Consider the following 11,545-nt stretch of genomic DNA (forward strand, 5'->3'; position numbering starts at 1 on the left):
GCGCGTCCGACCTCACTGGGCTGGCCCAGGACTGACCGTGCACGTGTCTGTGTGGTGCAGGTCCTCGGGGCGAGAGTGGGTGGCTGGGGTCACCGGTCACAGAGAGCTTACGGCAAGCACATTGCGCGCTGGTCTATGCCTCGAGACTGCTCCCGGTTCCTGAGGGAAGCTCGGTCCTTCTCCGATGGGCTCGTCGGTGGACCATGTGGGCAGTCAGCAGACAGGAGAGCCTCAGAGGAGAACGGGTGAGGAGCTGCGAGGCAGCATCCCTGCCCCAGGAGTCGGAGCAAAGTCCCGGCGCATCCAACATTCCCATGCGGCCGAGGGCTGCTGTCCCCCAACACCCAGCACGGCTCCCCAGGCCTGCGAAACCAGCGAGGATCCTCGCGCACCTGCCCTCCCCACTGGCTCCAAGCAGCATCGCGGCCGTTCCTCCTCCTGATGCGAACCTCCTCAGGCCCGTGTGCCCCCAGCAGGGCCGGAGCATCCCCCGCACGCCCCTCCTGAGCCTGGCCCTCCAGGAGCCCTGTGCCCCGTAGACCCCTGCCCCGGTGTGTCAGTTCCAGGACGCGCCCTGAAGGACACTCCCGGGGGCCTGCAGTCTAGGAAGGACGAGAAAAATGTGATTTCAGAGAGAAAACACTGATTGTGCAGGAGCAAGCGGGCACCGGCACCGACGCCCATCCCCCGCCACCCAGCGTCTGCAGAGGGGCCGTCAGGACGCACCCGGGGGGGTCCTCTGCCCACCGGCACTCGGACACCACGGGCTGCACTTGCCCATGGCCCAGGGAGCCCAGGGTGGGCCCACTCACAGCCCCGCCCAAGCCTCAGGCCCAGACACATGTGAACACAGACTCTCAGGGCACCTTTCAGAGCTGGAACCTGCCTAGGCTCTCCTTCCTCTGGGGCCTGCTGACGACACAGGCCCTGTGGCCTCCCCGTGGCCTCCCCGTGGCCTTGGATGGCAGCCTGGGTCCTCCTGGGGCCCAAGAAGTTTGTTCATGTCTTTGTTTGGTCTGAGGTGAGGCTCCACTTCAGGGCAGAATGAATCTGTTGAGGCCAATCTTGGTTAGAAACGGTCTGCACAGATTCCGACGGACGCCTGGGGTGGGGGCTGGTTGCCACGGCAACGGGAGAGCCCGTTTCCCTTCTGTTCTGCGAGCCTCGGATGGGGAGTGCCCCGAGACACGGGGCTGCCGGCGTGTCCCGTAGCCTCCAGGGCCGGGCTGCGCTCCTGCCCAGAGTTGCCATCCCCAGCACCCCATGGCCTCTGCCTGTGCGTTCCCGGGGCCCATGCGGGGGCTGGAAGCAGGCGCCGGCTCTGAGGAGAGGCGAGTCTGGCCTGAGACGTCAGCCCCCGGAACCTTTCTCATCCCCGCGACCTCTATTCTTAGTAAGTGTCAGGGTGGGTGTAGACGCTCACTTCGGGGAGGAGGGAGCCGGGCCCTGTGTTCCCTGCGCCCCCCCCGTGCCGGCTCTGTCCTGACTGACCTCCCCAGACCACCCGTCTGGCCTCTGATTCCAGCCACTCTGAGGCCGATCTGGAGGCCGTCCACCACCCTCCCCCAGAACGTTTCCTCTTCTCCCACGAAGGCCTGTGGGTTCCCAGCAGGTACAGAGAAACCCCAGCCCCCAAACAGAGCCCTGGGGGAGGGGTCCCGGGACGCTGGCTGATCGGCACGGCAAGAGGAGCAGGGTGGGCTCGGCCCCCGCAGACCTCCCTCCCTGACGAGACAGAGCCCACACTGCCTGCCCCACGCGGAGCCTGGCAGGCCGTCCAGCCGCCCCGCGCAGAAAGCGCCAGCCGCCCACCTCTGCGTCAGAAGCAACTCTCCCCAGACGGAAGAAACCACCCTCTGCCGAAAGAACAGCTCAGGCGTCTCACAGGTTGGGCTGAACGTCCACAGGCGTGGCCCCCGCCGTGGGCAGAGGGCAGACCCACGCCCGTGGACAGAGGGCACACGCACGCCCGCAGTGTGAGCCCGCAGTGCGGAGGCCTGTGTTCATGCGGACAGAGTTTGTGGGGGAGCTGCAGGCGGACAGGCCCCAGCTTGGAGGAGTCTGGGTAGAACCCTGAGTTTGCCATAAGCCTTCCTGCCTTCCTCCTGGCCGTGCTCAGCCAGAACCAGCAGCCGGGGCCCTCTCCCCGCGGGGAGCGACTCCAGGAAGCCGGGGTGGGTCGGGACCCAAGGGAGGATGCGCACAAACACCCAATCTCAGGGCAGTCGGAGAGTCACTCGGCCCCTCTGGTTTCACAGCTGCTGTCTAAAGCCCAGGGCTCCACGTGGCGGCCCCCAGAGAGAGCCGGGAACACCCCCTCAGAGGCGAGGTGCCACGGGCTGAGAAAGCCAGGCCCGCAGGACTCCCGTTAGTGCTTCATTCTTAACGATGCCCCCCCGAGTCCGGGCCCAGGCCCCCCAGAACCTGGCGAGTCTCCCAAGCAGGCACCAGCATTGTGACCTTTCAGCCTAGAGGGAAGAGCACTGGGCTCCCCGGGGCTCGCATATGCCAAGCGTGGTCCCCAGGCCTCCAGCCACACCTGCCTCGGAGCACGGAGCTGGCAGGTAGGGGTCATGCTGGGCGGGAGCCCACCCCGTGTCTGGGTCTCTCCGCCCGTCCTCCACCCTGCTCCCCTCAGCACCTGGCCCGTCACCTGCCGGGGCCAGGACCCTGGGTTGGGGCAGGGTCGCAGCCCATCCCCACCCCCAGGATCACCCTGCTGGCTCACGGGACCGACGCGTGTGCGCTCAGCTTGGGGTGGGCAACTAGGATTTGAGAGAATTTTAATCTAAGGTCCATGAAAATTCCTCTGAAATCAATTTTCTTGCTCCCATTTCTGTGCCTGGAGCCCTCAATAGCCATGATCCCCTTTAAAAATGAGTAAACTACACCACCCAGTCCTCCATGTGCCTCCTGTCAGGGAGATGTTTGATGCGGGTTGTCTGATTCTGCTGGAAGCGAAGGCAAAACCTGGCCGGTTGTCTCTTTAAATCGGCTCTGCAGTGTGCCGGGCGGCCGGCCGGCTGGGAAGAACCATTCCCGCCTGCCGCAGGGAGCCGGCCCCGGCGCAGCGCCGCCATCCGCACTCCCCCATCCCCATGGTTACGGCTCCTGCTTCCCGGCCGGTCCTCGTCCCCCGGCTGTCGCCCGCCCTCCAAGCAGGCGCAGAGGCGCTGGCAGTCCCCAGGCTGAGTTCTGGAAGCCGCCTGCTGAGAAGCACCGATCGTCTGCGGTCCGGCTCTGACTCATCCCCTGGTGCGGGGCCCGCGGCGCGGGTTCCGCTGCGGTCCTGCAATCTGTTGATAAGTCCACTCGCCGGCTCCTGCCTGCCGCCCCTCGGCATGGAAAACCGTCTCCGGGCACGGAGGTCGCGCTGCAGCGGGTCGGCTCCGAGGAGCGCAGCGGGGCCCCCACAGCAGCTTTTGCCAAAATAGGTGAGAAGTTGAGCTGCGGCTCTGGGTGGGGGTTGGGGGGGACCCCGTAAGGTGGTGCTGGGAGCAGGGGTGGGGGGGCTGGGGGCCTGCAGGACATGGCGAGTCGAGGAGGGAGATGGGAACCCCCCCTGGCCGCTGCTCGCCCTAGGGCCAGCCCGCTGGGGCGGTTCCTTCCATCCCCAGTGCTGTTCCCCAGGCAAACGCTGAATAACTTTGGGCTCCACGGCAGAGGGGAGCGTCTGGGGGGCCACGCCGGACCCCGGGGAGGCTGCTCCTCAGGAGGGGGACCCAGGGTTGGCCCAGGGCTCCCCCTGGAACCTGACAGACGTGTTGCAGACTGAGCAGTTGGCCAAGCGGGGTGGCCGGCAAACGCTGGTTCCAGGGGCGACACGGCAGCACTCCAGGGGCTCTGCACGTCCCGCCCGAGGTCCTGGGCCGGCACGCAGACTCTGTGTGCCCGGGCCACCAAGCCCCAAGCCAGATGCTCCATCAGACTGGCTGGATGGGATGGCCGTGTGGGGCCAGCCCTATGCTGAGGCCAGGGGACCCTCCGCCCTGCCCTGACCGTGGCCTGTCTTCACAGATGGGGACAGCCTCTTGACCCTCACCTGCCCTGCCATCGCCCTGAGACACCTTGCCCGGGGCTCGACCCCACAGCCTCTGTGTGGGACCTTGACCTTCGGGACGGCCATGGAGGCCGGCGGGGAAGAAGGTGCCACATAATCGGCTCGGTGGCAGCCCCACTCCATCCGGCACGCACGCTGCAGGAGCTTGGCAGGGCTCATGGTGAGTACGAGCCCCCACCGGGCAGCAGGGCCCAGCCACACTGAGGGCGGCACCCCTGTCCATGGAGTTACCGCATGGCCCATTAGCGGCCTTGGGCCCCCCAACCCCCCGGTCTCCAGGGCTGCCAGCCGGCCACTCCGCTGTCGATCATGCTAATTAGCGGCAGGGGTGCCGCAGTGTGAAGCCCTGTCATGAGGTAATGAGATGCGGCCCTGCGTCCCTCCCCAGGGCTCCGGCCTAGGACCCGTGAGACTGCCTCTGGCCCCGGCGGGGGTCCCCCGCCCCTCCTGCCCGAGGCCAGGCCCTGGCAGGGCTTCCCCCCGCCCCTCAGAAAGTTGGCCGGACGGTGGGAGATGTGGGCGGGCTTCGGCAGCACGTGCAGCAGTCACGGGGAGGGCACTGTCCCTCTCCCCAGAGCAGGGGGCACGGTGGCCGCCAGCACGAGCGTCAGGGGACTCGGCGTGCCGGCTCGTGCAGCCTCCGTGCGGTCCCTGCCGGCTCAGCTTCCGGGAAGGCTGGCGGCGAGTCAGTAACGCATTGTGTGTCCTCGAGGGTCGGGGGCAGTGGAGGCCCCGGGCGCGTGCAGGGAATGCCGATGGCCGAGGACACGTGGCCGGCAGCGGCCGCGGCTCGGGTGCCAGCACTGAGTCAGATGCACCCCCGAGTGTCTGCTTCCAGAGCGGCGTCTGTCTGAGTCACTGGTCCGTTTCCTTCCTGTTCGTTCAAGACGCCCGAGTAAGGTCGGTGCTCGTTGCCAAGACTCCGCATGGTCCACAGGGCTGCTCTGAGCCCCGCCGGCCAGGAGGGCGTCCAGACTCCCCTGCTCCTCGGGAGGCCGGCCTGGCCAGACGCCCGGCTCCTTAAGGGACTGCCTGTGGCCACGCGGCGCCTTGCCAGCATGGCTGGGGCCTCCAGGTCGGCCTGTTCTCAGGTTTCCATCCTCAGGTTAGAGCCTTACTTGCAAAACGAACCTGTTGTCCGCAGACAGGGTGAGCCAGGAGCCGCGGCAGAAGCCTGGGGGCAGGGCGGGACGCCTCGGCCTAAGCCAGCAGCCCTGGCGTCTCCTCCGGTCTGGCCCTGGCCCTCCAAGCAGGTCTGCCCTGCATCCCCCCTCCCACGGCCGCACCCGTGCAGTGCTACCCCCGGCCCGGCCCTGGACACTGGCCCAGTCCAGGACCGTGAAGCCGATGGGTCACACTTGCCAGAAAGGTTTAGAGCCTCAGCACTTTGTTGGTTTTTTATTCCTAACAAATAACCAGTTCCCTGGAGATTCCCTAAAGAAATGCAGATCCAGCCCTGCGGGGCAGCAGCCAGCACGTCTCTGCACACGTCCCTGAGTCTGTGGTGTGGACGCTGGGAGACCTCACCCCAGGTGCCCATCGATAAGAAGATGAAGACCAGAGGCTGCGGCCAGCAGGATGGCCCCACCCTGGCCGCCCCACACTGCCAGGCACCTGCCAGGCACCAGCCCCAGGCTGGCCACCAGCTTTCCTGACCCCTGAGGTCGGCAGTCAGCCTGGTGGCTCCGGAGCGTGACGGCACACGGTCCCCTGGAGGCACCTGGGGGCTACGCTGGAGTCCGTTTTGCACGGAGGTCCCGGTCTTCCCTTCAGGACGTGCGCCCACCTGTCCTTGCTGCTCAGGGAGGACCCTCCCTGCAGGGCCTGCGGGACCCAGGCCACCTTCATAGCGGTTTGCAAACAAAAGAGGACGTGTGTGCAGTGGCCCCGTTCCTGTTCAATTCAAGCAGCGACCACAACGTGCGTCCTTTGCACTCCGCAATCTTCGGTGATTTGCACACGTACGTCCCCAAGGGAACCCAGCGACTGGTGCTGGAGGAAGGAAGCAGTCGTCCAAAGCTGTGCACATTCTCCGCGGTTCCTTTCAGAGCGTAGGTCGGGTAGGTCCCCTGAGGAGCGTGCGGTCACTGGGAGGGAGGCCCCGTTCATTCTGCACAAGCCCGTCTTCCCAGCCACACCTCCTGTGGTGGGCGAGGCGTGGCGGGACTCCTCGGATCACTGGACATGAACCAGATCTGAGAGGACAGGACGGCCGCTCACCGATGCTGAAGCGGGAGGAAGAGACCCCACTGCGGCGGCTCCTCTGTGATGTGGCCCAGCAGGTGCCAGCAGCCGCCGAGAACCCACAGATTCGCTCTGAGCTCGGGGCTACCCTGTGTCACCAGACCATGCTTTGGCATGTCCAGCAGGGGCTGGACGGGAGAAAAACAAGGCCTACCCTGGCTGTGCTTGGAGCACAGAATCCCAAAAAAACAGCCCGGGACACCCCTTTTCTGCAACAGTGGAATTAAAACCCTGAGAAGACCAGGGGCGGATGCAGGATGCAGAGGTGGAGTCTGGTCCGTGCCTGCCATGCTGCGGAGCCGGCGGGGTCAGGGCGGCCGCACCGGCGCGCGGCAGGACCAGCCTGGGCTGTGTCCACGCTGCTACTCACTAGGCTGCACCTGCAACCCTCAGCCGTGCCACAGGCTTCTGTGGCACCGGCACGCACCCGCACCCGCACCCAGAATCCTGCCAGTTGTCCCCGTGCTGCTCTTCCTCCAGCTTCACGTTTAAGTTTCCGAAACTCGCGAGCGTCCCTCATCCCAGAGATGGAGGCCGCGTCACCCCCGACGTCGCCTGAGGGCCGCAGCGAGTCCCCGGCTGTCCCGCACTCCCCGCCAAGGCGAAAACGGAACCAGCGGTACAAGATGACGTCCGGTTCGGCCCTGTGTGCGCGGGGTGAGTGATTCACCTTCTGCCTCCGCCTGCCCGTGGGGCCCGCGGCGCAGAGTGCCGAGGTGCGGCGACCCGGAACCGCACAGACGCGGGGCCGCGGCTCAGACTCACCGGTCCGGAGCAGAGGCGGGGGACGCCGCGGTCCGCAGCTCGGGGCAGCAGAGGCCCCTTCCCTCCCGTCCGGCAAATGGCCCCTTGGTCAGATGACGGACACCGCGTGGCACCCCTTCCTCTCTCCGGTCTGTCCAGGCACAAACGGATGGATTTGCAGAACTACCAGAAAGGACACATCCACTAAAACGACACAAACATAAGAGCAAGGGGAGCCTCGGGAAGGGGAAGACGCACCGGCCCCGGGGCAGGGGCACCCGGCCTCCAGGCTCCGCAGAGAACACGGCAGCCGCGGGGATCCCCGGGAGCAGAGGCTCTTCGCGGGGCTTCTAAAGGCAGAGCCGTGAGCGGAGACCGCGGGCGGGGGCCCCAGCGGCAGGCCGGGTCCTCCACGGAGCCCGGGCTCTCCGGTGGCAAGTGTGTGCCGGTCCGAGGGCGCTGGAGGGCCCGTCCCGGCTTCAGCCCACACGTCTCAAGGATCTTCTCTGTGGGACACTCGCAAAGCAATTCCTCCAGGAGGAACTCACACACGTATGAACTTTAAAATACAGACTAATATCTCCTTTCGGCATTACCTACTTTGAATTTTAAATGTCACCTCTAAAAATGTAGAAAGACACAGTTGATACCTAACTTGGAGGAAAAAAATCGGAGCCGGAACGGAACTGAAGACACACAGTGTTGGAGCAGCTGCTCTGGGCTCAGGAGCCCCCACACCTCTGCAGCCTCAAAACCGGGCCCTCGGACGAGAAGGCACCCCCGCAGCAGGGTGACCTCGGCTGTGCGCTGGCCGGGGCGTGGGCTCGGGACACACTGAGTCTTGAGCCTTGGCCTGTGAGGTGAAGGAGATTGGATTTCCCACTGGCTTAGCGGAAGGGGCTTGGGGTGTGGGGCTAAAACTTGGCAGGTGGGACACCCTCGCGCGGGAGTTCTCTGACGCAGGTCCTGGGCCCCAGCCCTGTGTGCTACGCCTGGACACGGGCTCTGGGCATCACAGCACGCTCTGCTCCAGAACGGGCGTCTGTCACTCCTCAGCCCCTCTCCACCCGCCACCCCTGCCCTCGCCCCCAGCAGGAAGGTGACAGCCCCCCAAGAAAGGCCAAGAAGGGACTGGGAGTCCCCAGAGGGGTAGGCCCACCCCAGGCCTCAACTCGGCTGGGGCTCTGCGCACGGGAACGCCGTCCCTGCCACCCGGGCCTTCAGGTCACTAGTGGCAGGGTACTTAGAGCCCAGGTTCAAAGCCCCCGTCTCTGAAAAGAGCTAATGGCACACACGGGGCCTGGGTGACCTCCGGGGCGCTGACTTCTGACGGCCGGCTGGGCCGCTGTCCGCCCGTCAGCAGCAGTCTCAGAAGAAACGGCGGTGAGAAGATACTCACAGACCAGGATGTGACCAGGGAAACTCGCTTTCCTCGACTTTCGCGGTGGTTGACAACCGTCAGGAGGCCGGTGCTGGCTGACGGCGGCAGGGGCCAAAAACCGCGGACCTCAGCGGCGCCACAGGGAGCGCGCCCGAAGCCGGGGCGGCAGGTGAGGAGACGTGAGCGCTTCCGGCAGCCAGCACGTCCTGGGGAGCCGCGCGAGCCCCAAGGAGACAGACACGCTGGGCCGCGACTTCCCAGCACCTCAGCCACGATCTCAGAAACCCACGGTGCAGGACGGAGCGCCCGGAGGAGGCCATCAAGGCCTCCGGCGACCTGGGTGCCTTCCGGAGAGACCTCTGTTGGCCGTGGGCGTGGGGACCAGGACGGGCCGTGCCGGCGGGGCTCCAGGCCACAGTCAGCCGCAGCCCTGGTCCCCAGGGCCCGCAGCCGTGGCGTCCCTGTCACCTTGCGGCCGGCTTCCTTCCGCTGTCCTTGGTGTTGAGCCTCTGACGTCATGGGAACTGGGGCCACGGCCGCAGTGTGGGTCCTGCTGAAACCCCAGTCACCTGGAGGGGAGTCGTGAGTGCTCTGTGCGTGTCCGCATGTGCCCTGTGCGTGGACAGTCAGGACGGTGGGGGGGCCACCGTCGCATCCAGCCTACGGGCTGCCACCTGACACGCGCTCCCCTTTGGCCAGCTGCTGGGTCAAGGGCCATGATTCCGGCTTCGGCGGTCAGCTAGGTCCTTCGCTGTCAGACTGGGAGGAGGCCCCTTCTTGTCTGGGTCGCCGGCACCTTTCCATGGTGACAGGTTCCGTCTGCTGTTGCCGTGACAGCCGAGAGGTCTCTGGGCCGAGCACGATCAGGATGCAGAGGCCGCAGCTGGATTCCGGGGTGGTCCTTGGCTGTCCCTGGACATCCGTCCGAGGAGTCTGACATTCCCTGATGGGCCAGGGCCTTGTCTTAGCTCTTGGACACACTGTCTTCCCAGACCAGCCAAGGCCAAGCGTCCTTCGGGGGTATTCCCATCCTTTCCTGCGTGACTCGGGCTGGCACCGTCCTGGAGGAGCACCAGCTGCTTCCCGCCGCCCTGACCGAGCAGGGAAGGGCCCAGCGCCCACCCAGAGCCTGTGTCAGCCTGGGGGGTGGGTCCGCCATGGGCACTGCTGGCAAAGCTGCGTGCAACACCCCCCGACCACCAGCTCGCTGTCATGCCTGGGCAGCTCCGTGTGGTCTCACAGAGGACCCCCAGGCGGCCCCCTGTGGGTACCAGCCCCCCCCCGCCCCTCCCCAAGCCAATCCGGTCACAGGCTGTGGAAGCGGCTCAGCACAAGCTGAGAGGTGGGGAAAGTGTCTCACCCTCTGGCCCCGACAGTGGGCACAGGAGCAATCCCCCCGGTGGGCTGCATCCGTCTGCTTGTGGGGGGACGGGCCTAACCAGCACCCCAGGCAGAGCCAGTTAACGTCCACACTGTCCCTCAGTCTGGGAGCCTGGAAGCCCACGGTCAAGGCGTCAGGGGGCACTTTCTCCGGAGGCCGCCCTCCTAGACACGTAGATCGCCACCTTCTGACCATGGCCTCCAACGGCCTCTGGGCAGGTTGTGTCCCCGTCTCCGTCATAAGGGCACAGGTCCTATTGAACCAGGCCTCATCCTGTGACCTCTTGTGACCTTGGTCACCCCCAAAAAGGCTCACCACCCCCTCTGCGGGCACGTGGGGCACGAGGACCCCAACCCCTGAGTTGTAGGGATAGGTTTCGGTCCATGGCCGGGTGTCCTCGTGACTCGGCGAGTTACAGCACATGAAAGGTCTGGAACATTGCTCAGTGCATGTCAGAGGTCAGAGGTCAGAGGCGCGCGAGGCCAGGGTCCCCGCCGGCACCTCTAGGGCCTGCGCCGCAGAGGAGGGTCTGTGCCCCGGGGCCCTCTCCTCCCTCGCACGATCACAGGGCCTGGGTGCTGTGTGCCCGGCGGGGTGTGCGAGGCCCACGGGACGCTCTGTTTGGCTGCCACATTTTCTCTTGGTGGCTTGGAAACCTGGTCCCGGGGCCGGTACATCTCGCGGCTGCCTATGCCGACATCGAGAGAGCTCGCCACACCAGTCTGATGGACAAAAAGGCGGAGTCCCTCAGCTCCCGTGTCCGGCCAGGGCCCTCTCCCCTCAGCTTCACGTGCCCCTTGCCCTCCAGCCTTCGACCCGGGGCTGCTGCAATGCTGTCCAGAGGGCCTCAGGGCCGCCCCACCCCACCCCAGCAACGGCTCTTTCCCCGGGACTGGAGTTGGCTCCCGGGACAGGGCCCGGAATTCTCCTGGGAGACTCTACAGAGCACGATGTCCGGTGCCTGAGGCTGGGAAGTGGGGCTCGGCCACCTGCCCTGAGTCGCTGCCTCTAGGGGGGGCTCCGTCCGGACGCTCATGGCCTGCGGGTCTGGGGCCCTCAGACAGGTGCACTCCCAGGAAGTAGGGCCCCTGCCCCCGACACAGACATCCTTGATGGTTTGCAGGGGACAGGCCGAGGGGGGGTGCAGGCAGCTCCACCGGGTGCCTGGTTCCTGCTCACACGTCTGCTCTGTGTCCTTCCCAGGATCTGAAGACTGTCCTCTCCCTGCCCCAGTACCCAGGGGACGTCCTGCACCCCGTGGTGTACGCCTGCACGGCCGTCATGCTGCTCTGTCTCCTGGCCTGCGTCGTCACCTACGTCGTGCACCGGAAGTAAGGCCCGCCCTGCCGCAGGTCGCACGCTCACCATCCCACGCAAACCCTGCAGTGAGCCCCTCCTCAGGGAGCAAGACGTCCCTGGAAGGCACCTCTAGATCACTGGCCTAGCACCGGGGGTGGCCCTGACAGCCGCCGAGGGTGGCCAAGAGCTCAGGGACAGCCATGCCCTCCCACGCTAGGCCTCCACCAAGGTCTTCCCCGGGGGCCTCCGTGTTCTTATCAATCAGATAAATAGGTTCTTCCTCCAGTGGCCCGGGGTCAGGTCACGTGCCCCAAGAGCCCACGTCCTGGGGAAGTTACAGCAGCCGCCAGGACCCTCTGCACACCTTGCCTCGTGCCCTTCAATCTGGGGGGGGGGGGGGGGGCGGGGGGGGGGGGGGTTTTCCGTGGGGGGGGCC

General features: G+C 66.1%; 1 protein-coding gene across 1 annotated transcript in view; it reads left to right on the plus strand.

The window, feature by feature from the left end:
* Positions 1–3,013: 3,013 nt before the first annotated feature.
* ADGRA1 (adhesion G protein-coupled receptor A1) overlaps positions 3,014–11,545 on the plus strand; it is a 31,296-nt gene continuing 22,764 nt past the window's right edge. The window contains exons 1-3 of the mRNA XM_059398889.1: positions 3,014–3,434; positions 4,018–4,220; positions 11,014–11,141. Coding sequence (XP_059254872.1) covers positions 4,218–4,220; positions 11,014–11,141 — 131 coding nt within the window. The 5' untranslated portion in view covers positions 3,014–3,434; positions 4,018–4,217. The remainder of the gene's footprint in view (positions 3,435–4,017; positions 4,221–11,013; positions 11,142–11,545) is intronic.

Source organism: Mustela nigripes, chromosome 4 (assembly GCF_022355385.1).
Source record: "Mustela nigripes isolate SB6536 chromosome 4, MUSNIG.SB6536, whole genome shotgun sequence".
Lineage (NCBI taxonomy): Eukaryota > Metazoa > Chordata > Mammalia > Carnivora > Mustelidae > Mustela > Mustela nigripes.